Here is a 25,193-nt window from a genome sequence, read left to right on the forward strand (position 1 = left end):
ATTGATTTCAGAAAGGAAGGGAGAGGGAACGAGAGATAGAGACATCAATGATGAGAGAGAATCATTGATTGGCTGCCTCCTGCATGTCCTCTACTGGGGATCAAGCCCACAACCCAGGCAGCTGCCCTTGACCGGAATCGAACCTGGGACCCTTCAATCCGCAGGCTGACGCTCTATCCTCTGAGCCAAACCAGCTAGGGCTAGTTCTATTTTTTATCAGAGTTATATGTTCACATAATTTGGAGCGTCAAATACACGATTTTAAAAAATGACAACCCACCGCCCCCACCTGCCTACCTCCATTTCTCCCACGCCAGAGGAACCTGCTGTCCCCTCATTTATTGTGTCATTTTGTTATTGATGTCCTTGTCTCTAAATACCACGTTTGAATGGCTCCCTCCTGGTTTTTTTTCAACTTGGGGCATTTTCCGTTCACTTCTCACAACGGAAGACACGTATTCCTGCTCTGGTTTAAATTGCTGCCGCCTCCCACGCCGGGATCCTGGCCGGAGGAACACGCAGTGTTTACATGTTATGACTGCGTCTCCGCTCCCACAGCTGCCACCAGTAGTAAACCAAGATGACTCTCGGCTCCCACACAAGTCTTTGTTTTTCCTGGAGTTAATAACTGTCTCCCCCTCCTTCCCCCCTCTAGTTGCTTGGTGTCTGAGTTTTCTTTGTGCTTAACTAATGCAAACCCACATTCTCTGTTAATTACATGAATCTCTCCGCATACTCAGAGCCGCAGGTACTCCATTCATTTCATCTCCTTGAAGAAGTGTCTCTCCTGACCTTCTGGCCCGCTCCAGTCTGTGCAGGGTCTGCATCCTGACTTGATCCCCTCACCTCTCCGGGGGTTCAGATCCTATCAACTCCCAAGTCTTACCCTTCCTGAGTTTGGCTCTCTCGTTCTTGATTCTTTTCTTTTCTTTAATATATTTTATTGATTTTTTTTACAGAGAGGAAGGGAGAGGGATAGAGAGTTAGAAACATCGGTCAGCTGCCTCCTGCACACCCCCCACTGGGGATGTGCCCGCAAGCAAGGCACATGCCCTTGACTGGAATCGAACCCGGGACCCTTCAGTCCGCAGGCCGACGCTCTATCCACTGAGCCAAACCGGTCAGGGCTCGTTCTTGATTCTTGTATGTGCCCTGACCCGGGATCAAACCCGAAACCTTGGTGTATCAGGATGGCGCTCTAACTAACTGAGCTCCCCGGCCAGGGCAAAACATCGGTACTCCCATGGGCCATCTGGCTGGCTGGATGTAAAATTCTGGGCTGGAGATCACTGTCCTCCAGGTGTTTAAAAGCATTCCTCCTCATTCTTCTGTTGAAAAATCCAAAGTCATTCTGATTCCCAAGTCTCCTCTGTGACCTCTTTTTCTTTTTCCTGTCCTAGGCAGTGTGTCTTCAGTTATTCTCATGACTGAACCTTCCAATCCTGTCATTTCTTCTAGCAAATTTTCTCTCTTTTTTTTTCTATTACGATTTCCCCTCTTCCCCCCAGTTTCCTGTTCTTTCTTTCTGGAACTCTTACTTAATTTCACATTGGGCTTCCTGGGCTGTCCATTTCTCTTATTCCTTCTCTTATGTATCCATCTCTCTAGCTCCCTGCTCCACTTCCCGGGAGACTTTCTTAATGTTATCTTCCACTCTTTTACTCAGCTTTTCATTTCTGCGAGTGTGTTTTTCATTTCTAAGCACTTTTTTGATCTCTGAATTTGGTATAGTAGCTTGCAAATTTTACGGTATTATTTTAGAGTGGCCTATTTTATCGTATCCTGTTAATGGTTTGAAGTTGCAATATTTTGTCTTGTTTCCCTGATGATATGAATGATAATTGTTGGGGGAGAGGGGTTACATTATCTCCTGTCTGCATAGTGTTTCCTTCAAGTCCCCTGCTGTTTGTTTCTATCTTTCTTATTAGAGGCTTTATTTGATGGTTGGTAACCCTTGGGAGTCTGTTCATATTTGGGAGTGGTGGGTCCAAAGCTTTCAAAATGATGGATCTGTGGTTATATAAATGGGGTTGTTGACTATGAACTTCACTGTGGGGTGGTCTGTCTGGATGATTTTTTTGGGGAAATCCCCAATGTTAGTATCTTTCAGTCTCTTTCATATACACTGAGTGGCCAGATTATTATGATCTCTGAACGCATAATAATCTGGCCACTCAGTGTATGTGTGTGTGTGTGTGTGTATATTTTTTTTTAGAGGCCCGGTGCATGAATTCATGCATGGGTGGGGTCCGGCCAGCCTGGCCAGGGGGAGGGGACATGGGCGCTTGGCCAGCCTGCCTGCTGGTTGAACTGGTCGAGGGGACAATTTGCATATTAGCCTTTTATTGTATAGGATATACACTGAGTGGCCAAATTATTATTCGTTCAGAGATCATAATAATCTGGCCACTCAGTGTATATACTAGAGGCTGATGCACGAAATTCGTGCAAGAGTGGGCCTTCCTTCCCCCGGCTGCTGTCACCGGCTTCCCTCTGGCACCTGGGACTCGGGCTTCCCTCGCAGCCCTGGCTTCATCCGGAAGGTCATCCGGAAGGACATCCGGTCTAGTTAGCATATTACGCTTTTATTATTATGGATATGATGTTTTAATATAGAGAGGAACAAAGAAGAAAACAAACAATGAACCATGCCCTGGCCAGGTGGCTCAGTTGGTTACAGCATCATCCTGATACCCCAGGGTTGCAAGTTTGATCCCTGGTCCAGTCACATACAAAATCAACCAATGATTAAGTAGAACAACAAATCGATGTTTCTCTCTCCCTTCCTCTCTCTCAAATCAATTTTTAAAAAGTTAATAATGAGCCCTAGCCGGTTTGGCTCAGTGGATAGAGCGTTGGCCTGTGGACTGAAGGGTCCCGGGTTCGATTCCAGTCAAGGGCACGTACCTCGGTTGCAGGCTCCTCCCTGGCCATGGGCCATGGTCGGGGTGAGTGCAGGAGGCAAACAATCGATATGTTTCTCTCACATTGATATTTCTCTCTGTCTTTCCCTCTCTCTGCCACTCTCTCTGAAAATCCATGAAAAATATCCTCTGATGAGGTTAAAAAAAAAAAAAAGAACTACATGTACAGATACAGAAAATGATCTTAATACATCAGTGAGGAAAAACTGGTCACACAAAAAAAAATACATAAAAAATAAAAAGTTAATAATGAGCCTGACAAGATAGCTCCTAATGTTATAAAAGTTAAAAAGCATTCATTCATCCATTCATCCACTAAATCTTCACTAAGTTCTCGCACCAGGCCCCGGCCGAGGCCCTGAGGGAACAGCAGTGAACAGACCCAAGTCCCTGCTCCTCCGGAGCTCCCATTCCACGTGGCAGACAGAGGTGTGTGAGAGCAGCGCTCTCCAGCAGCCTGCCCTGTGACGGTGGAATGTCCCTGACACGCACAGTCCAGCACAGGGACCACTTCTCCGTCACTCGAAATGTGGTTGGTGCCAAGAAGGAACCGAATTTCTTTTTAATATTTCTATTGATTTCAGAGAGAAAGGGAGAGAGAGATAGAAACATAATGATGAGAGCAAATCACCGATCAGCTGCCTCCTGCACACCCCCAACTGGGGATCAAGCCTGCAACCTGGGCATGTGCCTCTGACCGGAATCGAACCTGGGACCCTTCAGTCTGCAGGGCCGATGCTCCATCCATTGAGCCAAACCAGCCACGGCTGAATTTTTAATATCATGTGTTTTTGGTTTTTTTTTTAGTTTTTTTTTTTTTTTTAAATCCTCACCCCAGGATATTTTTCCATTGATTTTGAGAGAGAGTGGAAGAGAGAGGGAAAGAGAGAGAAACATCGATGTGCCTAACCGGTTTGGCTCAGTGGATAGAGAGTTGGCCTGCGGACTGAAGGGTCCCAGGTTCAATTCAGGTCAAGGGCATGTACCTTGGTTGCGGGCACATCCCCATTGGGGAGTGTGCAGGAGGCAGCTGATCGATGTTTCTCTCTCATTGATGTTTCTAACTATCTATCACTGTCCCTTCCTCTCTGTAAAAAATCAATAAAATATTTTTTAAAAAAAAGAAAGAAAGAAACATCGATGTGACAGAAACACATCGATTGGTTGCCTCCTGCAGGAGCCCAGACCAGGCCCAGGCCAGGGAGGAGCCTGCAACCGAGGTACGTGCCCCTGACCGGAATTGAACCCAGGATCCTTCGGTTCACAGGCTGACGCTCTATCCACTGGCCAAACTGGCCAGGGCGAGTTTTAATTTTAGTTAAAATCTGAATTCAAATAGCCACACGTGGCTGGTGGTCACCACCGAGAACAGCACTAGAAAATTCCACCCTCACAGAGAAGTACCGGGAACTGGCGGTGTCACGTGGCCTTGGCTGGCTCACACACCAGCCGTGGGCTGGCCCTACCGCTGAGGGCAAGCGACCGGTCAGGCGGCTGGAATGCATTTCTTCAAAAGAAATAAAGAAACAGGGACCACTTCTCCGTCATTCGAAATGTGGTTGGTGCGATGAAGGATCTGAAGTTATTTTTTAATATTTTTAAAAAATATTAAAATATTAACTCTAAGGACTCTGAGAGAAGTGGGCAGTCAGGGGAGGGTTGTGAGCTGACTCAGATGCTAAGATCCCTTTGGACAGGGCAGAATAAACAGGGACGTAATATTTCCAGCCGTTTCTGGAAGCCCACTCACCTGCGGGGGGGGGGGGCAAGAAGGAAGCAGGGGCCCCCTCCCTAAGGAAGCAGCCTTGTTTATTTCTTCGGGATTGGTTACGCCATGTATGCAAACGCACGCCTTCACGCATTCCTAAGAGCACACGCTGCTCTCATCTTGCTTTTCCCACGGAGGAACGGCTCTTGGCATCTTTCCCACGTTAATGAAGTCTTACCTCTCGGCCCCGGTGCCTGCCCCACAGAACACCTCCCCCAACCGGCCTGACTGCATCCGCTCCGCCTCTCTCTGTGAAGCACCTGCTGTGTGCCAAGCGTCCTTCCAGACCCGGTGCATAGGGCAGGCATCAGCCAGACCAGGTCCGTCCCTCAGGGAATGTACATTCCCCTAGGCCGTGGTCGGCAAACTGCGGCTCGCGAGCCACATGCGGCTCTTTGGCCCCTTGAGTGTGGCTCTTCCACAAAATACCACGGCCTGAGCGAGTCTATTTTTTTTGTTGTTTTGTTTTTTAAAAAAATATATTTTATTGATTTTTTTACAGAGAAGAAGGGAGAGGGATAGAGAGCTAGAAACATCGATCAGCTGACTCCTGCACACCTCCCACTGGGATGTGCCCGCAACCAAGGTACATGCCCTTGACCGGAATCGAACCTGGGACCTTTCAGTCCGCAGGCTGACGCTCTATCCACTGAGCCAAACCGGTTTCAGCAAGGCGAGTCTATTTTGAAGAGGTGGCATTAGAAGAAGTTTAAGTTTAAAAAATTTGGCTCTCAAAAGAAATTTCAATCGTTGTCCTGTTGATATTTGGCTCTGTTGACGAATGAGTTTGCCGACCACTGCCGTAGGGTGAGGCGGGCGGTAAACTTAACCACTGAGCTGGTTCGGCTCAGTGGATAGAGCATCGGCCCTTGGACTGAAAGGCCTGGGGCTCAATTCCGGTCAAGGGCATGTACCTCATTGCAGGTTCAATTCCCCGACCCCGGTTGAGGCATGTGCAGGAGGCAACCAATTGATGTGTCTCTCTCACATTGATGTTTCTCTCTCTCCCCGTCCCTCCATTCTGTCTAAAAATCAATGGGGGGAAAAATCAATGGAAAAATATCCTTGGGTGAGGATTAACAACAAAACAATCACCAAGACCATTTTATAATTACAAGGGGATAAGTGCTGTGGATAAAAATGGGGAGGGGGGAATGAAGGAGTGGGGGAGACCCTGGGAGGAAGCTACGGGTTGCAGTATTAAGTAGGATGCTTGGGAAGGTGTCTTTTGAGCCATCACTTGAAGGGAGGGAGGGAGCGAGCCAGGCGGGTCTGGGAGAAGAATGCTCCAGCAGCGGCCACAGCAGGTGCAAAGGGCCTTGAGCAGGAGCGCGCTGCAGCAGCCAGGAACTGAGCAGAGGCCAGCGTGGCTGCCGCAGACGTAGTGCAGGAGGTGTGTGTGGGAGATGAGGCCCGAGGAGTACGGAGGGATGCGGGGGAGTTCGGTGGCTCCGGGCCTTGTAGTTCCCAGTAACTCTAATGACTCTGAGAGAAGTGGGCAGTGAGGGGAGGGCTGTGAGCTGAGGAGGGGCGGGAGCTGACTCAGATGCTAAGATCCCTTAGGAGAGGGCAGAATAAACAGGGACGTAAGGACAGACACGGGGTATTTTATTTTTCCCCAAACCTGTGTCTAAACAAAGGCTGTAGGACACGGCTGAGTTTTACTAGAGGTTTAAGGGCAATGGGGGGGGGGGGGGGAGAGAGGAGTGGGGGGGAGAGAGGGCAGCATTATATTCCAGAACAACAGAGCAAATGATTAAAAGTGAAGGCTTGCCCTCGTCAGTTTGGCTCAGTGGATAGAGTGTTGGCCTGCAGACTGAAGGGTCCTGGGTTTGATTCTGGCTAAGGGCACACGCCTAGGTTGTGGGCTTGATCCCCAGTAGGGGGCGTGCAGGAGGCATACAATCAATGATTCTCTCTCATCATAGATGTTTCTCTCCTTCTCCCTTCCTCTCTGAAATCAATAAAAAATATATATTTTTTTAAAATATATTTTATTGATTTTTTACAGAGAGGAAGAGAGAGGGATAGAGAGTCAGAAACATCGATGAGAGAGAAACATCGATCAGCTGCCTCCTGCACACCCCCCACTGGGGATGTGCCCGCAACCAAGGTACATGCCCTTGACCGGAATCGAACCTGGGGCCCTTCAGTCCGCAGGCCGACGCTCTATCCACTGAGCCAAACCGGTCAGGGCAATAAAAATATATTTAAAAAGATAAAAGTGAAGGCTCTTAGGTCCCCTCCTCCTGAAAGCCGCTCCGACCTTCCCACCTCTGGAGGCCTTGGTTTGGGGGCTCTCCCCACCATACCCCTCCCTTGTCCCCCCAAGGACCCCAAGACTCTCCTTCCATCGTGTCCTCATCCCCAGAGCCTCCATCCCGCCTCTTCAGCCGGATTCTGGAAACTCCCAGGTTTTCCCACTTAAACGGGGATGCGATTCACCTTTCGCCCTCAAGGGCATTTAGCCTAACGAGAGGAAGTTAGAGAAATGACAGTCTGCCCAGGAGGCAGCAGGGCCGCGCGGTGCTGGCATTTTTCTTGCCTATATATATGTACGTTTCCAGATGTCAGCCGGGATCTCCCTGCCCTGCGGATCTATATAAAGTTCATTCAAATGCCCTTCTCAACGGCTTCCACTCATTCTCCAGAGCCTTCCGTGCCCCGCCCCCCAAGGCTGATGCACTGGCTGTGGGGAATGCTGTCCGTGTGCCTCCCTGTTTGGGGTGCGTGGACTCCTTCTCTCCTTTTCTTTAATTTCTCTGCAGCCAAACCCGTGCACAGGCATTTCGGCGCTCGTGTGTGAGTGTGGGGGCAGAGGGGCATCTACATCCACAGGCAAACAGCTGCCACCCAGCGTCCGGCCACAGGCTCTCATCTCTCTCTTGCTCTCCCCCCTCCCCCGCACCTGCACTGTCCAATACTATTTCCATTTAAATTAATTCAAATTAAGTGGAAAGTTCCATCCTCCCGTGGCACTGGCACCTTTCAAGAGGTCGGGAGCCACGGATGGCTGGTGGCTGCCACGCCAGACGGGCCGACGGGATATTTCCATCATCACAGAATGTTCTTTCGGACAAAGCTGGACTAGACAGGACAAGTGCCCCCTTCTGGGAGCTAGTCAGGGGTCTGCAGTTAAGATGACCAACATTTCACCCCCTACGTATGTCATTTTAAAAAGTACATACAGCCCTAGCCGGTTTGGCTCAGTGGAAAGAGCGTTGGCCCGAGGACTGAAGGGTCCCGGGTTCGATTCCGGTCAAGGGCATGCACCTTGGTTGCAGGCTCAATCCCCAGTGGGGGGTGTGCAGAGGCAGCTGATCGATGTTTCTCTCTCATCGATGTTTCTAACTCTCTACCCCTCTCCTTTCCTTTCCGTAAAAATCAATATAATAGATATATTTTTAAAAAGTACACACAGTTATACACTATATGGGATTCTGGGAGTGGTTTGTGTTGGTAATTTTTTTTGTTTCACAGTAATACTCCCTGGACATCTTCAGATGTCAGATCACAGGCATTTACCTTGTTTCATAGAATAGTTACACAGTGCTCCGTGGTGTGGATTCGCTCACTCATTCCTTTATTCTGCAAAAATTCACAACCACCTGGTGTGTACAGGAACGGTGCTCGGTCACGGCCTGGAACGGGGCGCTCAAGTCCCGGGGAGAGGCTGAGGTGAATGCAAGCATCACAGAAATCAGTGCGCAGCGGCCGCAGGGGCGAAGGAAGCGGCACGTGGCAAGTCCCAGCATGCATCGCTCTGTGAGAGCTGATCCCACGTCCCTGACCCTCTTCCCAGCAAGTGTTAGACATCGGGGCCTCTGGGAGAATGCAAGCAAATTAAGAGGGTTTGTCTGGGCCTGCATTTCCTGGTCTGGACAATGGAGATACTAGTTTGTACCTTCTGGTAACGTTGTGAGAATTACATGAGTTATTTTTTTAAAATATATTTTCTTGATTTTTTACAGAGAGGAAGGGAGAGGCATAGTTAGAAACACTGATGAGAGAGAAACATCGATCAGCTGCCTCCTGCACACCCCCTACTGGGGATGTGCCCACAACCAAGGCACATGCCCTTGACCGGAATCGAACCCCGGGACCCTTCAGTCTGCAGGCCGAGCTCTATCCACTGAGCCAAACCGGTCTGGGCTACATGAATTATTTAGGTAGATGGACAGTGCCTGGCACAATATTAGCGATCAGTAACATCATATTATTATTTACGGACAGTCCTCGGGTTCCGTCGGAACTGGAGGACCGTCGTTTTGTGGTTACCTCGCCATCTCCCATTTATTTATATAAAAAAAAAAAGTTCCATCATTTCAACGCATGTACATATGTGCTTTATGTTTTTTATTATTTGTTTACCACAAGTAAAGGTCAGGGATTGTTACCTTTCTTTTACATTTTTTTTTTTTTTTTTTACTGTTTCACTTCATTACTGCTGTGTATGTGCTCCATGTGAGTGACATAGGTGCTTAGGTAGGTGGGTTCCGACGTACTGTGAAAATCGAGTTTTGTTGAGCGCAGGAACGGATCTCCGACGTAACCCGACGACCCCCTATATACGATTCCCTGTTTGAGCCTCAGCCCCCTTTAACACGGAGGAGTATATAGGACTCCTGTGGAGGGCTCTGGTGAGGATCAAACCAGTAATTACTTCTTCTTTTTAAAAAAATATATTTTATTGATTTTTTACAGAGAGGAAGGGAGAGGGATAGAGAGTTAGAAACATCGATGAGAGAGAAACATCGATCAGCTGCCTCCTGCACACCTCCTACTGGGGATATGCACGCAACCAAGGTACATGCCCTTGACCGGAATCGAACCTGGGACCCTTTAGTCCACAGGCGGAAGCTCTATCCACTGAGCCAAACCGGTTAGGGCTAGTAATTACTTCTTAACAGTCACAGCTAACATGTCTCCAGCACTCCCTCTGCACCAAGCACTATCCAACCTTTGCAGCCACCCCTAGGGAAGTGTGGCTGTTATGCCCATTGTACTGATGTTGAAACTGAGGCACAAAGAGGTGCAGCTTGCTCCAGGAGAGTTATCAGTGACTGGAGCAGTCGGAGGTGAGGGGTCGCAGGGGTTCGGGGCTGGGCAGTGAGGGCGTGGGGTGGACTGACCCTGCCCTTTATGCCCCCCTGCCCCCCAGGAAGCTGGACGCCTTCATCTATGACGCGGCTGTGCTCAACTACATGGCCCGCAAGGATGAGGGCTGCAAGCTCGTCACCATCGGCTCCGGCAAGGTCTTTGCCACCACGGGCTACGGCATCGCCCTGCACAAGGGCTCCCGCTGGAAGCGGCCCATCGACCTGGCGCTCCTGCAGTTCCTGGGGGACGGTGCGGCTGCAGAGGGGGGCCTGGGGGAGCACGCGGGTGTGTGTGGGGGGGAGCCCTGGGTCCCGAGGAAGGAGGGGATGAGGCCCAGGGCACCAGGGTGGAGGGCGGAGGCTGCTGGAGGCCTAGACTCCTATATCAGAGGCGGGTCCTCAAGGGATCGCTACAAAGGTGACCTCTGACTGCACCCCGCCCCCCCCCCCCCCCCGCCCCCCAGATGAGATCGAGATGCTTGAGCGGCTGTGGCTCTCCGGGATCTGCCACAATGACAAGATCGAGGTGATGAGCAGCAAGCTGGACATCGACAACATGGCGGGCGTCTTCTACATGCTCCTGGTGGCCATGGGCCTGTCCCTGCTGGTCTTCGCCTGGGAGCACCTGGTGTACTGGCGCCTGCGGCACTGCCTGGGGCCCACCCACCGCATGGACTTCCTGCTGGCCTTCTCCAGGGTACAGGGGGGCGTGGGGGGGGGGAGGGAGGCAAGAGGACCGACAGGTGGAAACCCGCAGGGATGCCCAGGGGTGGGAGGGACCCGGGCGGGGTGCAGGAGAGGAGGGAGGGGTGGAGGGAGGGGTCCCCGGCCTACGGCGCTGACCCCGCCTCCCCCGCGGCCCCTAGGGCATGTACAGCTGCTGCAGCGCCGAAGCCGCCCCGCCGCCGGCCAAGCCTCCGCCTCCGCCGCAGCCGCTGCCCAGCCCGGCGTACCCGGCCCCGCGCCCCGCGCCCGGCCCCGCGCCCTTCCTCCCCCGGGAGCGCGCTGCGGTGGACCGCTGGCGCCGCGCCAAAGCCGCGGGGCCGCCGGGAGGCGCGGGCCTGGCCGACGGCTTCCACCGCTATTACGGCCCCATCGAGCCGCAGGGCCTGGGCGTGAGCGAGGCGCGCACGGCGCCCCGGGGTGCGGGAGGCCGCCCGCTGTCCCCGCCGGCCGCGCAGCCCCCGCAGAAGCCGCCGCCCTCCTACTTCGCCATCGTGCGGGACAAGGAGCCAGCCGAGCCCTCCGCCGGCGCCTACCCCGGCTTCCCGTCGCCGCCCGCGCCCCCCGCCGCCGCGGCCGCCGCCGTCGGGCCGCCGCTGTGCCGCCTGGCCTACGAGGACGAGAGCCCGCCGGCGCCCGCGCGCTGGCCGCGCTCCGACCCCGAGAGCCAGCCGCTGCTGGGGCCCGGCGTGGGCGGCGCGGGGGGCGCGGGCGGGGCGGGCGGCGGGGCTCAGGCTGCGCCCCCCCCGCGCCGCGCCCCGCCGCCCCCGTGCCCGTACCTCGACCTCGAACCGTCGCCGTCGGACTCGGAGGACTCGGAGAGCCTGGGCGGCGCGTCGCTGGGCGGCCTGGAGCCCTGGTGGTACGCCGACTTCCCCTACCCGTACGCCGAGCGCCTCGGGCCGCCGCCCGGCCGCTACTGGTCGGTCGACAAGCTCGGGGGCTGGCGCGCCGGCAGCTGGGACTACCTGCCCCCGCGCGGCGGCCCGGCCGCCTGGCACTGCCGCCACTGCGCCAGCCTGGAGCTGCTGCCGCCGCGCCACCACAGCTGCTCACACGACGGCCTGGACGGCGGCTGGTGGGCGCCGCCGCCCCCACCTTGGGCCGCGGGACCCCCGCCGCGGCGCCGGGCCCGCTGCGGGTGCCCGCGGGCGCACACTCACCGCCCGCGGGCCTCGCACCGCGTGCCTGCTCCCCCCGCCCCGCACCACCACCGGCACCGGCGCGCCGCGGGGGGCTGGGACCTCCCGCCGCCCGCGCCCACCTCTCGCTCGCTCGAGGACCTCAGCTCGTGTCCCCGCGTCGCCCCCGCGCGCCGGCTCACCGGGCCCTCCCGCCACGCGCGCCGGTGCATGCACGCGGCGCACTGGGGGCCGCCGCTGCCCGCCGCGTCCCACCGGAGACACCGGGGCGGGGACCTGGGGACCCGCCGGGGCTCGGCGCACTTCTCCAGCCTCGAGTCAGAGGTATGACGCGGCCCCGGGGGCCCGACCGCCCCCTCGGTCAGCGCAGGCCACGGCCCGAGGGGGCACGCGCAGTGGACAGGACCCGCGTGGGATGGGCAAGAAAAAGGTGGAACTGGCCGGACCCCGCCTGGAGCAGCGTCCTGTGCCCCTTCATTTTCGGGGCACCGTGAACCGGAGGGGATTTGGTCCCCGGAATCTCACCCGCTTGAGAGCGAGGGGGCGGAGGTCTCGGAGCCCACTGGACATTTTTTAAAACCCGATAAGGGCTTTTTAACGTCACCAGATGGGGCGGGAGGTGGGGGGTCGCGCCACGCCCGCGCCCCACCCCCACGCCCGGGGCCGTGGCCCCCACATCACTGTGCAGCTCCCCGGCCCCAGCCACGCCTCCGGGGGAGCCCGTTTTTAACCTTTCATCCATTGGGACTCAAAACTGTGAGACGCGTTCGCCAAACTGTGACCCTAGACCTTGGCCCCGCCATACAGAAACCCCTGACCCCAGACTGTGACATCCGACCCCTACAAATGGTCATCCGACCCCAGACTGTGACCTCTGACCCTAAACTGTGACCCGAGCCCCAGACTGTGCCCCGACCTGACTGTGACCCTTGACGTCAAACCGGGACACCCCCTCCTCCTTTTCCACCCCGGGTCACATTTCCCTATTTTGACATAGGACACACCCCCAACGGAAGCCCCGCCTCCCCCGCCCCAGCGTTGATCCCAACCTGCAGGGGCCAAAACCTCCCATCCTGTCGCACCTCACTACCTACCCCACGTGCCACCAAACACACCCTCTCCAAGTCTAACCCTTATTTGTGACCCCTCAGTGATGACCCAGCAGACCCCCAAAGCCTCCTCTCCCCAGATCTCCAGCCGGGCCTGGAGCTGGGTTGTGGAGGAGAGGGTCTGGGAGTCCACACTCACCACCAACGTTCCTTCCCTCTCCTGTTCCACATTGCAGTGTTTGGAATAAACCATGTTTTTATGCCTCCTCAGTCCAAGTGTGAGCTCCGTGTCTGCCTCGTAGTCCCCCCTCTCCCAGCACCAGCACCCTCAAACCTGTGAAGGAAACAAACTGAGAGAAGTCCCACAGAAATAAGGGGCAGAAAGAGAATTAGAGCGAGAGCAGAGACCCTGGAGGGAGGTGGAAGACAAAGACCCAGAAAGGGGAGGTGAAAAAAGACCCCGAGAAGGGGCAGGGGTGGACAGAGACCTAGAGATATGGGGGACAGAGAACTCAGGAAAGATCCAGCATCAAACCATTTTAGGGTCAAGTCTAGGGTCCCATTCCTATGGCTACGGGCAACGAGGCTTGCAAGATTCTTAATATCCTGTTCATGCAAGCGAGGAAGAGTGTCTAATAGATTCCAGCCAGTCCACGTATCTTGAAGACCGTTAATCTCACCAAGGAGAATCTATTTCTAACATTTCATTATGCCAATTAGCCAAACCTCTGCTGCTGATGGGCGATAAAGAGAAGCACTTGTAATAGCTGCCTCCAGAGGGTGGACTTTCTGATTAAGTGCTCGCCGACCATAGCTGCAATGTGAAGTCCTGGTTAGGCACTTGACTGCCCCGAGAGGGTAGATTCCACCGACTAACTCACGCGTAATGTCATCCTGCTTACATTAAGCATTTTGAAATAAATTAAAGCCATCATCACAAGGAGGGGAGAAGAAACCGCTTTTATGGGTCTTCAGAGAACAGAAACCCACGGTCCTGGTCCGCAAGAGCTCTTATTTGCATACATGAATAATCATCTGAGCGGAAAGACAGCTCTGGGAGTCAAAGGTGGAGGCTCAGAACTCAGAGTCTAGCAGATGCGGAACACACGCCTCCCAGAGAACTACAACTCCCAGGAGGCCTTGCCACGGCTCCGCGGAAGAGCGCCTCAAAGTTAAGCGGCTCTGGTGGTCTCCCCGTATCCACCACAGGCCTCCATGGCTAAACCAGGACGCCGTTACCTTGCTCTCCTTCTCCCTCTCCCCAACGCCCTCTCTAATTGGTGAACTGGAGAGTTTCCAAGGTAACGGCGCCGCCTGGTGGCTCTCCGAAGGGGGTGGGGGCGGGGGAAAAGCGCAACCCGGAAGTGACGCTCTCACCTCGCGCCGACAGCTAGAGGCTTCGAGGATGGCGGCGCGCAAGGGTCGGCGGCGCACGTGTGAAACCGAGGAGCCCATGGAGGCCGAGTCCCGCGACGCTGGGTCCGAGGGCCCGGCCCAGGTCTATCTGCCCGGCCGGGGACCGCCGCTGCGCGAAGGAGAGGAGCTGGTCATGGACGAGGAGGCCTACGTGCTGTACCACCGAGCGCAGACAGGTGGGCACCCAGACTCCTGGCCCCTGGGGAAGGAGGGAGCTGGAATCCTGGGTCCTGAGGGGCCCAGGTCCTGAGCCTTTAACTTGAGAGGCGCTCTGAAAGGGAAGACTGGGGTCTGAGAAGGGTGGCGTCACACTGGAGGGCGCTGAGATCCCGCCGTCCCATCATGACTTTCCAACCTCTCCTTCCCTCCCCAGGCGCCCCCTGTCTCAGCTTTGACATAGTCCGGGATCACCTCGGGGACAATCGCACCGAGCTTCCTCTGACACTCTACCTGTGTGCCGGGACCCAGGCGGAGAGCGCCCAAAGCAACAGGTGAGTGAGGCCTGCGGCTTTCCTAGGAGCCCAAGTCCCCAGCCTCTTCCTGCCTCAAAGTCCAGGAGTCCGCCTCCAGCTCCCCTTCCCCAGGACCCAGGAGGTAGGTAGGGCTTCCAGCGTCTGCCTCCCTCCGACCCAGAAGTTGGGGTTTCCGTCTTCCCTCCTCCCTAAGGATCCTGACACCCAGCGCCTTAGTCACATCCCACTTTCCCCCAGATTAATGATGCTTCGGATGCACAATCTGCACGGGACCAAGCCCCCGCCATCAGAGGGCAGCGATGAGGAGGAGGAGGAGGAAGATGAAGAGGATGAAGAAGATCGGAAGCCTCAGCTGGAGCTGGCCATGGTGCCCCACTACGGAGGCATCAACCGAGTTCGGGTAAGTACAGTCTAAGCAGTCTGCTCTACATCTCTGGGGCACACCCCTACTCTCACGTCTACACCTGCACCTCCTCACGCCCTTCAGCTTTTGGGGAAGCATCAGGCACATGATTTTATATGTCACTTTACATATGTCTTAGCTATTCTGAGTTGTACGGGGTGCTGTGAGGCGTTTATTTTTTTTAATGTTCTGTGAAATGGTGAGAGTTGCAAAACTTGACTGGTGTTAAGGATCAACTAGAATAACATACAATTCTTTCTGTGACTGAAATACAGTTATCTCAGGTGCTTGGAAACAGCACCTGGTTGTAATGTGAGTGTCCTGTGTTTCCTGTTATTTTTCAGGAACTGTTCTGAGCTGTGAGGTTACTCTTGTGGTTTAGGGTTATAGCATCTTCTGATCAGGCTGATGTGTGAGTTAAATGCGGTGGTTCCGGCTGTGCATGTCCGTTAAAGTGTTAACGTGTTTTAGGTACTGTTTTGGACTCTAGGGATTTAACAGGGAGCAAAAGGTCTCTGGCTGCTTGGAACTTACATGCTGCTGGAGAAGGGGACAAGAACAGAATAAGTAGATGTGTACTGTGTCAAGGTGCTAAGTGTAGTAGAGGGAAAATAAAGTCAGGTAAGGGTTTAGGGTGTTCCTGTGTGGGTTGCTATTTTATTTATTTATTTTTATTTTTTTAAAATACATTTTATTGATTTTTTACAGAGAGGAAGGAAGAGGGATAGCTAGTTAGAAACATCGATGATCAATTCAGCTGCCTCCTGCACATCCACTTCTGGGGATGTGCCCGCAACCAAGGTACATGCCCTTGGCTGGAATCGAACCTGGGACCCTTCAGTCCACAGGCCGACGCTCTATCCACTGAGCCAAACTGGCTAGGGCATGGGTTGCTATTTTAAATAGCGTGGCCTGGGAAGTGTTCACTGATAAGGAGCCATTTATACAGAGACCCACAGGAAGTGAGGGAGTGAGCCAAAGGTGTGTGGGAAAAGGTTTGCAGGCAAGGAAAACAAGTGCACAGGCCTGCGGTGAACTTGGCATGTTGGAGGAGTTTTTGAGAGAAGCTGGGGGGGGGCCAGTGTGTTTAGAGCAGAATGAGCAAGGGATACAGCGACAAGATCTCGGGGGTGGGCCCAGACGAGACAGATAGGTTAGGGCCTTGTAGCCCATTGTAAGGACTTGGCTTTTACTCGGGGAGACGTTGGAAGCCGTGGGAGAGTTGGGAGCACAGGAAAGGTGGGATCTGACTTGTGTTTTCATTCCTCTGCCCGCTGTGTTGAGAAGAGGCTGCAGGAAGGCGAGGGCAGCGGCCAGTCCTGTCGGGGCTGTAGTTCAGGAGAGGGATGGCGTCAGTAGCAATGTGCGAGACAATAATAGAGGTAGGTGGTGGGAAGGGATAAAAGTGGTGCTTTTTTTTTTTTCCCCCCAATTCTCACCTGAGGATAGTTTTCCATTGATTTTTAAAAATATATATTTTATTGATTTTTTTTTACAGAGAGGGAGGGAGAGGGATAGAGAGTTAGAAACATCGATGAGAGAGAAACATCGATCCGCTGCCTCCTGCACAACCCCTACTGGGGATGTGCTCGCAACCAAGGTACATGCCCTTGACCAGAATCAAACCCGGGACCCTTCAGTCCACAGGCCGACGCTCTATCCACTGAGCCAAACCGGTCAGGGCTCCATCGATTTTTTTAGGGAGAGTGGAAGAGAGAGGGAAAGTGAGAGAAACACATCTATTGGTTGCCTCCTGCATGAGCCCTGACCAGGGCCCGGGCTGGGGAGGAGCCTGCAACCAAGGTACGTGCCCTTGACCAGAATCAAACCCAGGACCCTTTGGTCCGCCGACCGGTGCTCTATCCACTAAGCCAAACTGGCTAGGGCGAAGTGGTGCATTTTTAGTGGGATCAGCATAGGTGTCGGGTTGAGGAAGAGAAAAGTCAAAAATAGGTCCTGCCGTTTGGGGAGGAGTAGGTTGCAGTTGGCGATTAGGAGCTTGGCTTTGATGGCGTGAGGTTTGAATGGTCAATGTGACATGAGTCTGGAGTTCAAGAAGGAGGTCGGGGCTAGGCGCTGCTGGAAAGCCTGAGGCTGAACGGGATCTCCTTGTGAGCAAATGGACTGAGGCCTGAGGCCTGTGACTCTCCGACATTGAGAGGGTAGCAGAGACCCGGAGTCTGATGAGGGCTGGTGGGAATTCCAGCCTTGATTCCCAGGAGTCTTGAAGGAGTTTTGTTCTCCCACCACCACCTCTACCGCAGGTGGGGAGTTGTCCCAGGTACCAAGCTGGGCTTGCAGGATGTGGTCCTTTCCTGCAAAGGATTCTGGGGGTTGTTGTCCCAGCCCCGGGGGTGGGGGGTCTGAGGAACTGCAGTCCTCGTTCTCAGGGGTGCTAGCAGCTGTGGTCACCAACCTGAGCCTCCTGCCCCTCCCAGCTCACCTCCCCGTCCTTCTCCCCCCACAGGTGTCTTGGCTGGGCGAGGAGCCGGTGGCTGGGGTGTGGTCAGAGAAGGGCCAGGTGGAGGTGTTTGCGCTGCGGCGGCTTCTGCAGGTGGTCGATGACCCCCAGGCCCTGGCCGCCTTCCTCCGCGATGAGCAGGCGCGCACGAAGCCTATCTTCGCCTTCGCCGGCCATATGGGCGAGGGCTTTGCCCTGGACTGGTCCCCCCGTGTGCCCGGTGAGTCCCTGGGGTATGCACTTGGTCCTGGGGTGCAAGAGGGAGCAGGGTCTGCAGCAGGGGTGGGTGCTGACTCCAGGGAGGGGACTGCGCTGGGCCAGCTGGGACCGGTAGTTTCCCGACTCCCCAGGGCGCCTGCTGACGGGTGACTGTCAGAAGAACATCCACCTCTGGACGCCCACGGACGGCGGCTCCTGGCATGTAGACCAGCGGCCCTTCGTGGGCCACACACGCTCCGTGGAGGACTTGCAGTGGTCCCCGACCGAGGACACGGTGAGGCAGGGCCGGGGTCTGGATTCCTGGGTCTTTTTTTTTTTTTTTTTTTTTACTATGTATTTTTATTGATTTCAGAGAGGAAGGGAGAGGGAGAGAGAGGTAGAATCATTGATCGGCTGCCTCCTACACACCCCCTCCTGGGACCAAGCCGGCAACCCAGGCATGTGCCTTGCCTGGAAATTGAACCAGTGACTTCTTGGTTCCTGGGTCAGCAGTCAACCAACTGAGCCACACCGGCTGGGCTGGATTCCTGGGTCTTAAAGGAGGAGGGGCTGGGGCAGGTCCTAGTGAGGGGCCCACTGCAAGTACCTGGTCTTGGGCGGGGTGCAGGGAGCCCGGTCGCTCAGACTCCTCTTCCAGGTATTCGGCTCCTGCTCAGCTGACGCCTCCATTCGCATCTGGGACATCCGGGCCGCCCCCAGCAAGGCCTGCATGCTCACCACTGCCGCCGCCCACGATGGGGACGTCAACGTCATCAACTGGAGCCGCCGGGAGCCCTTCCTGCTCAGCGGCGGGGATGACGGGGCCCTCAAGGTGTGGGACCTGCGGCAGTTCAAGGTGTGTTCCCAGCAAGGCACCCGAGAAGCCCCTGCTCCCAGCGGCCACTGGGATTTGCGGGTTTGCCCTCGGAAGGGGTCTTAGACGCCAGAGCCGGGAGCGCCCTTTCCCTGGGCCCAGCCCTTCGGCTACAGATGCGGAAGGGGCTCAGCGGGAGGATGGCTTGTGGCTGACGTGGAAGTGCGTTCTACCGGCCGGAGAGCTGACAGGAGACAGAAGCGGCAGGGACTTCCGGGGCCCAGCTCCCCCAGTGCAGGCGAGGTGCAGGCATAGAGAGGCCAGGAGCAGGGGAGACGTTGTGGTCCAGCGACGCGCTGCTTGTCGCGCTGAGGGCTTCTGGGCAGGAAGATTGCTGTGTCCAGGATCCGCCTGAGCAGAGCGCTCACTTCCCGGGGCTCTGCGCCTCCGGGACCCCCGTGTCCTAATCTTTCTCCCTGCCGGTGTCATGGGTTCTCTACAATCACCCCTGGGAAGTTTCTAGAACAGGTTTCCAGCCCCAAGGCAGGTGCATGGCCAGGTCACATGGCCGAGTTGATTGGAACTCTGGAGACGCTTCTCCAAATTAGCCCCTTTGTGTGGGAAAAGCAGCTTCTGGTTCTTTGCATCTGCTGCTCCTGGAGCCCGGGAGCCCTGCTTCCGCCCCTTTAAGGCCATAGGACCAGTGGGGAGGACACCCCCTTCCAGTGATGGGCTTCTGTGCAGGTGAAACCAGGGTTCCCAGCAGCCCCTGGGACATGAGGCCATTGTTACCAGCTGTACCTCCCCCTCTGTCCCTTTCAGAGAATCTGGGCTTGTGGGGGCTCAAGGTTGGAGCCCTGATTGAACCCCGAGGCTGGAGAGGGTTGGGGCTCTGCCCGGGGTACCCCAGGACTCAGGCTGAGGTGCTCAAAGCCCCTGACTCCTGTTTTCCCACACAGTCTGGCTCCCCGGTGGCCACTTTCAAGCAGCATGTGGCCCCTGTGACCTCCGTCGAGTGGCACCCCCAGGACAGTGGGGTCTTCGCAGCCTCGGGTGCAGACAACCAGATCACACAGTGGGACCTGGCGGTGGAGCGGGACGCCGAGGCGGGCGACGCGGAGACGGACCCCGGGCTGGCGGACCTCCCCCAGCAGCTGCTGTTTGTGCACCAGGGCGAGACCGACCTGAAGGAGCTGCACTGGCACGCGCAGTGCCCCGGGGTCCTGGTCAGCACCGCCCTGTCCGGCTTCACCGTCTTCCGCACCATCAGCGTCTGAGCGCGGCCTGGCCGTGCGCTGGGGAACGGACGTTGAGGTTGGTTTCCTGGAAGGAACTCATCCAGATCTGCGGACCGGTCCTCCAGAGAGGGACTCTGCTCGGCCCACTGGCCACCGTGATGGGTTCTGCTGGACTTACTGTTCTTCAGAGGGACTTGGTTTGGCCTGATGAGCCCTCCAGCCAAAGGGCTTGGTTTGACCCTTGGCGCTCTAAAGCAGCGGTCGCCCACCTTTCAGACCTCGCGGACCACTGGTTGGCGACCACTGGGTGTGACTCCAGCGGCCCCACCACCCCCCCACAGACTTGGTTCAGCCCCGTGACTCCCCCACCCTTCAGGGGACTCTGTTGGCCTGGTGTGGCCCCAATTACTAGAAATATTTTGTCAGCTGAGGCACTTGGATTGACCCTTTGACCTCAGGGAACTCAAACCCAAGTGCTTTGCAATGACTGGACCTAGTTTGAGGGGTGTTTCTCCCCCCGCCACGGAGAATTAGGCTTTGCCCCTTGTCGTCCTGCCAGCTGGGTTTGGCCAGGACTCCCCAGTGGGGGCTGCGTGGGCTTTCTCCCCCCCGTGCTGAAGGCAGGCGTGCGGAGGGAGGAAAGTCGGGGGGTGGGGGGGTCCTAAGAGCCAATAAAGGATGGGAATAGGCCTGATGTGTGAGACTCGTCCTCCTGGCCGCTTCCCTGATAAAACGGGAGGAGCAGGAATCTGGCACCTGCTCCAGCCTTCAACCCCTTTAGGTGCAACCCCTTCTGCTTTCCCTACATCTTATTCCATCCGGGCTCACTCCGCGTCTCCGGAGGGCATCTCACCTGTGACCCCCAGCTTTTTAAGGCTTTGTTGCAGGGAGAACCAGGGCGCCCCCCCATTTCTCCTTCAGTCACTGTCTCCTTTATCATCATCTCGCCCCTTTTGTTCCCTCATCCATGTCCCCATCTTTCTCTGCTGCATTTGTGTCCCCATCTTCCCGTGGCTCCTGGCCCCATGCGCTGTCCCTGCCCCCTCTGTGTCTCTGCCACCTCTCCAGCTTGCCTGGGCTGCAGCCCAGCCGCCTGCCTGGCTGTCCTCCCTGGCTCCCCCTCTGCGGCTCTGAGCTGGCCCCACCCCCTGCCCCCCCTCGGGCCAGGCCTCTGATCCGCCTGTGGACACAGAGGTTGGGCACCCGGCACAAGGCCCCTGGGGCTAAGGACAGACCGCAGCCATCAGCACCCACAGAGGAGCCCCCAGCGGAGGGCATGGGGGTGGGCCGCCCCACCAGGTATGTGCTCCGTGCAGAAGCCTGGGCAGGGGTCCCGGGCTGAGGGCCATCCCACCTCCTCCCCCTTCTTGCTTGGGCATCTACTCCAGCATCCCCACCCCATCCTTGCTGTCCCCCTCGGAGAGGTCCAGTCTTACCCTCGGTGACAGTCCAGCCCCAGAACAATCGCTCCCTTCAAGTTTGGTGCCTCCGACCGACCCCATCGACATTTTGTGCTCTTTTTCACTGCCCCCCCTCCCCCCCGCATCCTCCATCTCAACGGAGCCTCTTTCTTGCCCATCTCTGTGTCTTCCATTGGTCTCGGCCTCCCATCTCCCCATCTTCCCCTTCCCTAAGACACCATCTCCATGGCTTTCCCAATTGCTCCTCTGCCTGTGTTGCTGTTCCTCTCTCCCTGGGCCTCTGTCCCCCATCCATCTCCCCATTGTCTGCCTGCCTCCCTCTGGACCTCTGTCCCCCTCCCTCTGGGTCCCTGTCGCTCTGTCTGGGTCTCTCTCTGTCCCTATGCCCTTCCCTCTGGGTCTCCACCCCCACCCCCATCTGTTCTCTCTCAGGCTCCCTCTTCCTGCTCATCTCCGATTCTGTACCCTTGTCTTTGCCCAGGCTCTGCCTTCCGCCTCCCCCCCCCCCCCCCCTGCTCCTATCAGTCTCTACTTCCCAGACCCCACTGCCCTGAGGGTAGGGGAAATACCCAGGCTCTCCGGAAGAGTGTGAAAGTGTTTCTTTGGGGAGGAAGGGAGGGAGGTTGGGCCTGGGGGCGGAGCTTCTTGGCCTCAGATTAGGCGGTGACTTACAGGCGAAGTTAAGGCACCTTAAGCCCCCTGCCTCCTTTATATGGAAACATTAAGCTGCTCTCGGGCAGGTCAGAGGGGGGTGGGGAGGACTTCAGGCTCTGGAGCCTTTCCCTCCGGCCTGCTCTTGCGGGGCAGGGGTCCCCCCTGAGTCGGAGTAGCATCCACCCATGGAAGCTGGGCCATGTTGGGTGCAAACAGGCCCCCCGGAGGGGAAGCCCCTGCCCCATCTGCTCTGGGAAATGGACACGGTCATGTCGGGCTGAGTGTGGGCCTCGATTTACTGGAGAGGCAGAGTCCCGGGTTGGAGAGGTGCAGAACCCAAACTGGCACCCCACCCTCGCACTGCAGGGGTCTGGCCGGGTCTCAGCCTGTTCCCCACGCTGTGGCCCAGAGCAGTGACCCTGACCTCCCAGCATCCCGAACGGAAGGTGAGCGGTAGGGTCTGGTGGAGCCCAGTGGGTGGGCGGGGACATCCAAGGAGCTCATCCTGCGGCCCAGGACATGGCAGGTGCTCAGGACCGCCTATGATAGGGGGTCCGTGCCCCAGGCTCAGGCTTCGGCACCCAAGGGCCCCAAACCAGGGTGGGAGTCCATGGTTTGCCATTTTCCAGCTGAGGGACCGAGCCAGGGGAAGGACCAGTGGTGTTGCCTGTGAAAAGGGAAGTCCCCAGGGTTGTGGTTAGATTCAGGTGGGGGTGTGAGGAGGCCCCAGCTGGGATGGGTGCTGGGTCGGGGGGATGCCAGTTCGCCTCCCCTACCCTGTCATCTGGGGCACACAGTACAGAGTGGGGACTTCAGGCAGGAGAGGACTACAAATGTCTAGGTCAGGACCTGGATCCGGACCTTAAACCTGCCTTCAGGGCCTAGCCTCAGTTTCCCCCTTTTGGCAAACCATCTTTTCACAGCCGGAGTAATTATGGGTGAAAGAAGAGTTGGGATACATCCTGGGTGCTGGACACAGCCAGGCCCAGTGCACCCCCCTGAGCCTCCACTCTGCCTGTGGAATGGGTGAAAAGCCCAGGTGCAGGGCTGTCCAGGTGGCCATGGACGGCAGGTGCAGAGCTGGAGGCCTGGGGGAATGGAGGAGGAGAACCCTTTGGTATTGAACTTGACATTGACAGCCCTCTCTTTAAACTGAGTGCCCCCAGTCCCGCCCGGAAGCCCATCAGGATCCCAGGATCATATGCATGTGCTTGGTACATGTTGATGGAACCGATAGGCCAAATATTTCACCCCTGGTCCATATAGGTCCCTGCCCCCAGCGTGCCGGATGTTACCCTGCAGCTGCAGGAGGGTGATGAGATTCTCTCCATTTCACAGATGAGGAAACAGGCTCAGGAAGGGATGTGACTCACCACCAGTCCTCCAGCTAGTAAATGGCAGAGCCGGATTCATTCAAAAGTCCAAGGTCTTTCTTCTGGATCCTTCTTCCTTTCAAGGTGGTGGGTTTTTATCCCCACCCCACTGATGAGTAAATGGAGGCTCCAGAAAAGGAAGTCAGTTGTCTCAGGGCACATAGTGGGTCAGCAACTGAGCCAGGATTGGGCCTTGGGTCTATATATGACTGGAAGCCCTTCCTGACCTTGACAGAGAAGTCCAGTTTCCCCATTTTACAGCTGAGGAAACTGAGGCTCACAAAGATTTGCCCAAGGTCTGAGAGTCAGGGGGAGCTGGGTTTATTTGTTTTGTGTGTGTGTTTTTGTAACAGCTTCATTGAAATATAATTCACATACCATACAACTCACACATTAAAGTGTACAATTCAAGGGTTTTTAGTACATTCACAGAGTTGTGTAATCATTACCACAATTTTAGAACATTTAAAAAAATTTTTTTTTATTGATTTCATAGAGGGAGAGGGAGAGAGAAACATCAATGATGAAAGAGAATCATTGATCAGCTGCCTCCTGCACACCCCCCACTGGGGGTCAAGCCTGCAGCCTGGGCATGTGCCCTTGACCAGAATCAAACCCTGGACCCTTCAGTCTGGAGGCCAACACTCTATCCACTGAGCTAAACTGGCCAGGGCCAATTTAGAACATTTTTATCTCCCCAATAAGAAACGCCGTGTCCTCTGGCTATTACTGCCCCATCCTTCCATCTCCACAGTCCTAGGCATGACTAGACTACTTTCTCAATTTGCCCATTCTGGACATTTCATGTAAATGCAAGTATAAAATATGTGGTTTTACCCTAACCAGTTTGGCTCAGTGGATAGAGCCGTCAGTCCTTGGACTGAAGGGTCCCTGGTTTGGTTTTGGTCGAGGGCATGTACCTAGGTTGCAGGCTCAATGCCTAGAAGGGGGTGTGCAGGAGGCAGCCAATCAATGATTCCCGTCATTGATGTTTCCCTCTCTCAGATCAATAATAATAAAAAAAACAACATAAAAAATATATGGTCTTTTGTGATTGGCTTTTTTCACTTAACATAATGTTTTGAAGGTTCAACCATGTTGTAGCGTGTGTCTGTACTCATTTCTTTTCACTACTGGGTAGTACTCCATTGTGTGGAACTACCACATTTTATTATCCACTTATCAACTGATGGTCACTTGGGTAGTTTCCATCTTCTGTCTCTAGTGAATAGTGCTGCTGTGAACATGTGTGTACAAGTGTTGTGTGGACACTTTTTAAATTTCTCTTGGGAAATACCTAGGAGTGGAGTTGCTGGATCATACGGCAACTCTATGTTTAATCATTTAAGGGACTGCTGGACTCTCGAGGGTGCCAATTTCCCCACATCCTTTTCAACACGTATTTCCTGGGTTTTGTTTTTGTATTGTTTATTATGATAGCCATCCTAAGTAGGTGTGAAGTGGTATCTCATTGTGATTATGATTAGCATCCCTGATGGCTGATGCCAATATTTTCATGTGTTTATTGGCTATTTGTATAACTTTTTTTGGAGAAATGTCTATTCAGATCCTTTGCCTATTTTAAAATTGGGTTGTCTTGTTATTATTGAGTTGTAAGGACTCCTTATATATTTTTGGATACAAATTTCTTAGATATATGATTTGCAACTATTTTCTCCCATTAGTGAGTTCTCTTTCACCTTGTTAATGTCCTTTGAAGCACAAAAGTATTTACTTTGATGAAGTTCAATTTATTTATTTTCCCCCTTTTGTTGCTTGTGTTTTCTGAGCTTTTTTTGTTGTTGTTGTTTTGTTTTGTTTTGTTTTAATCCTCACCCGAGGATATATTTTTATTGATTTGAGAGAGAGAGAGAAGAAGAGTGGGAGAGGGAGGGAGAGGGAGAGAAACATTGATCGGTTGCCTCCCACATGCACCCCCACCCGGGATCGAACCAGCAACCTGGGTTTGTACCCTGACTGGGAATCAAACCGGAGACCTTTGGGTGTATGGGAGGATGCTCCAACCAACTGAGCCAC

General features: G+C 55.0%; 2 protein-coding genes across 2 annotated transcripts in view; both read left to right on the forward strand.

The window, feature by feature from the left end:
- GRIN2D (glutamate ionotropic receptor NMDA type subunit 2D) overlaps positions 1-12,761 on the forward strand; it is a gene marked incomplete at its 5' end in the record, with an annotated part of 38,978 nt that extends 26,217 nt beyond the window's left edge. Inside the window, 3 exons of the mRNA XM_079800759.1 lie at positions 9,854-10,041; positions 10,256-10,488; positions 10,658-12,761. Coding sequence (XP_079656885.1) covers positions 9,854-10,041; positions 10,256-10,488; positions 10,658-11,986 — 1,750 coding nt within the window. The 3' untranslated portion in view covers positions 11,987-12,761. The remainder of the gene's footprint in view (positions 1-9,853; positions 10,042-10,255; positions 10,489-10,657) is intronic.
- A 1,114-nt stretch (positions 12,762-13,875) lies between these two features.
- On the forward strand, positions 13,876-20,850 carry GRWD1 (glutamate rich WD repeat containing 1). The gene is made up of 8 exons (XM_079800777.1): positions 13,876-14,006; positions 14,096-14,297; positions 14,495-14,612; positions 14,832-14,994; positions 17,465-17,678; positions 17,809-17,951; positions 18,315-18,512; positions 19,430-20,850. The coding sequence occupies exons 2-8, from the start codon at positions 14,111-14,113 to the stop codon at positions 19,745-19,747; spliced, it is 1,341 nt and encodes a 446-aa protein (XP_079656903.1). The 5' UTR covers positions 13,876-14,006; positions 14,096-14,110; the 3' UTR covers positions 19,748-20,850.
- Positions 20,851-25,193: the final 4,343 nt, after the last annotated feature.

Source organism: Cnephaeus nilssonii (assembly GCF_951640355.1).
Source record: "Cnephaeus nilssonii genome assembly, chromosome: 20".
Lineage (NCBI taxonomy): Eukaryota > Metazoa > Chordata > Mammalia > Chiroptera > Vespertilionidae > Cnephaeus > Cnephaeus nilssonii.

Excerpts from the sequence above, each read along its gene's own strand:
- GRWD1 (XM_079800777.1), top strand. The coding sequence starts at position 14,111 with ATGGCGGCGCGCAAGGGTCGGCGGCGCACGTGTGAAACCGAGGAGCCC. Across the intron at positions 14,298-14,494 it reads GTACCACCGAGCGCAGACAG|GCGCCCCCTGTCTCAGCTTT; the intron begins GTGGGCACCCAG and ends TTCCCTCCCCAG. Across the intron at positions 18,513-19,429 it reads GGGACCTGCGGCAGTTCAAG|TCTGGCTCCCCGGTGGCCAC; the intron begins GTGTGTTCCCAG and ends TTTCCCACACAG.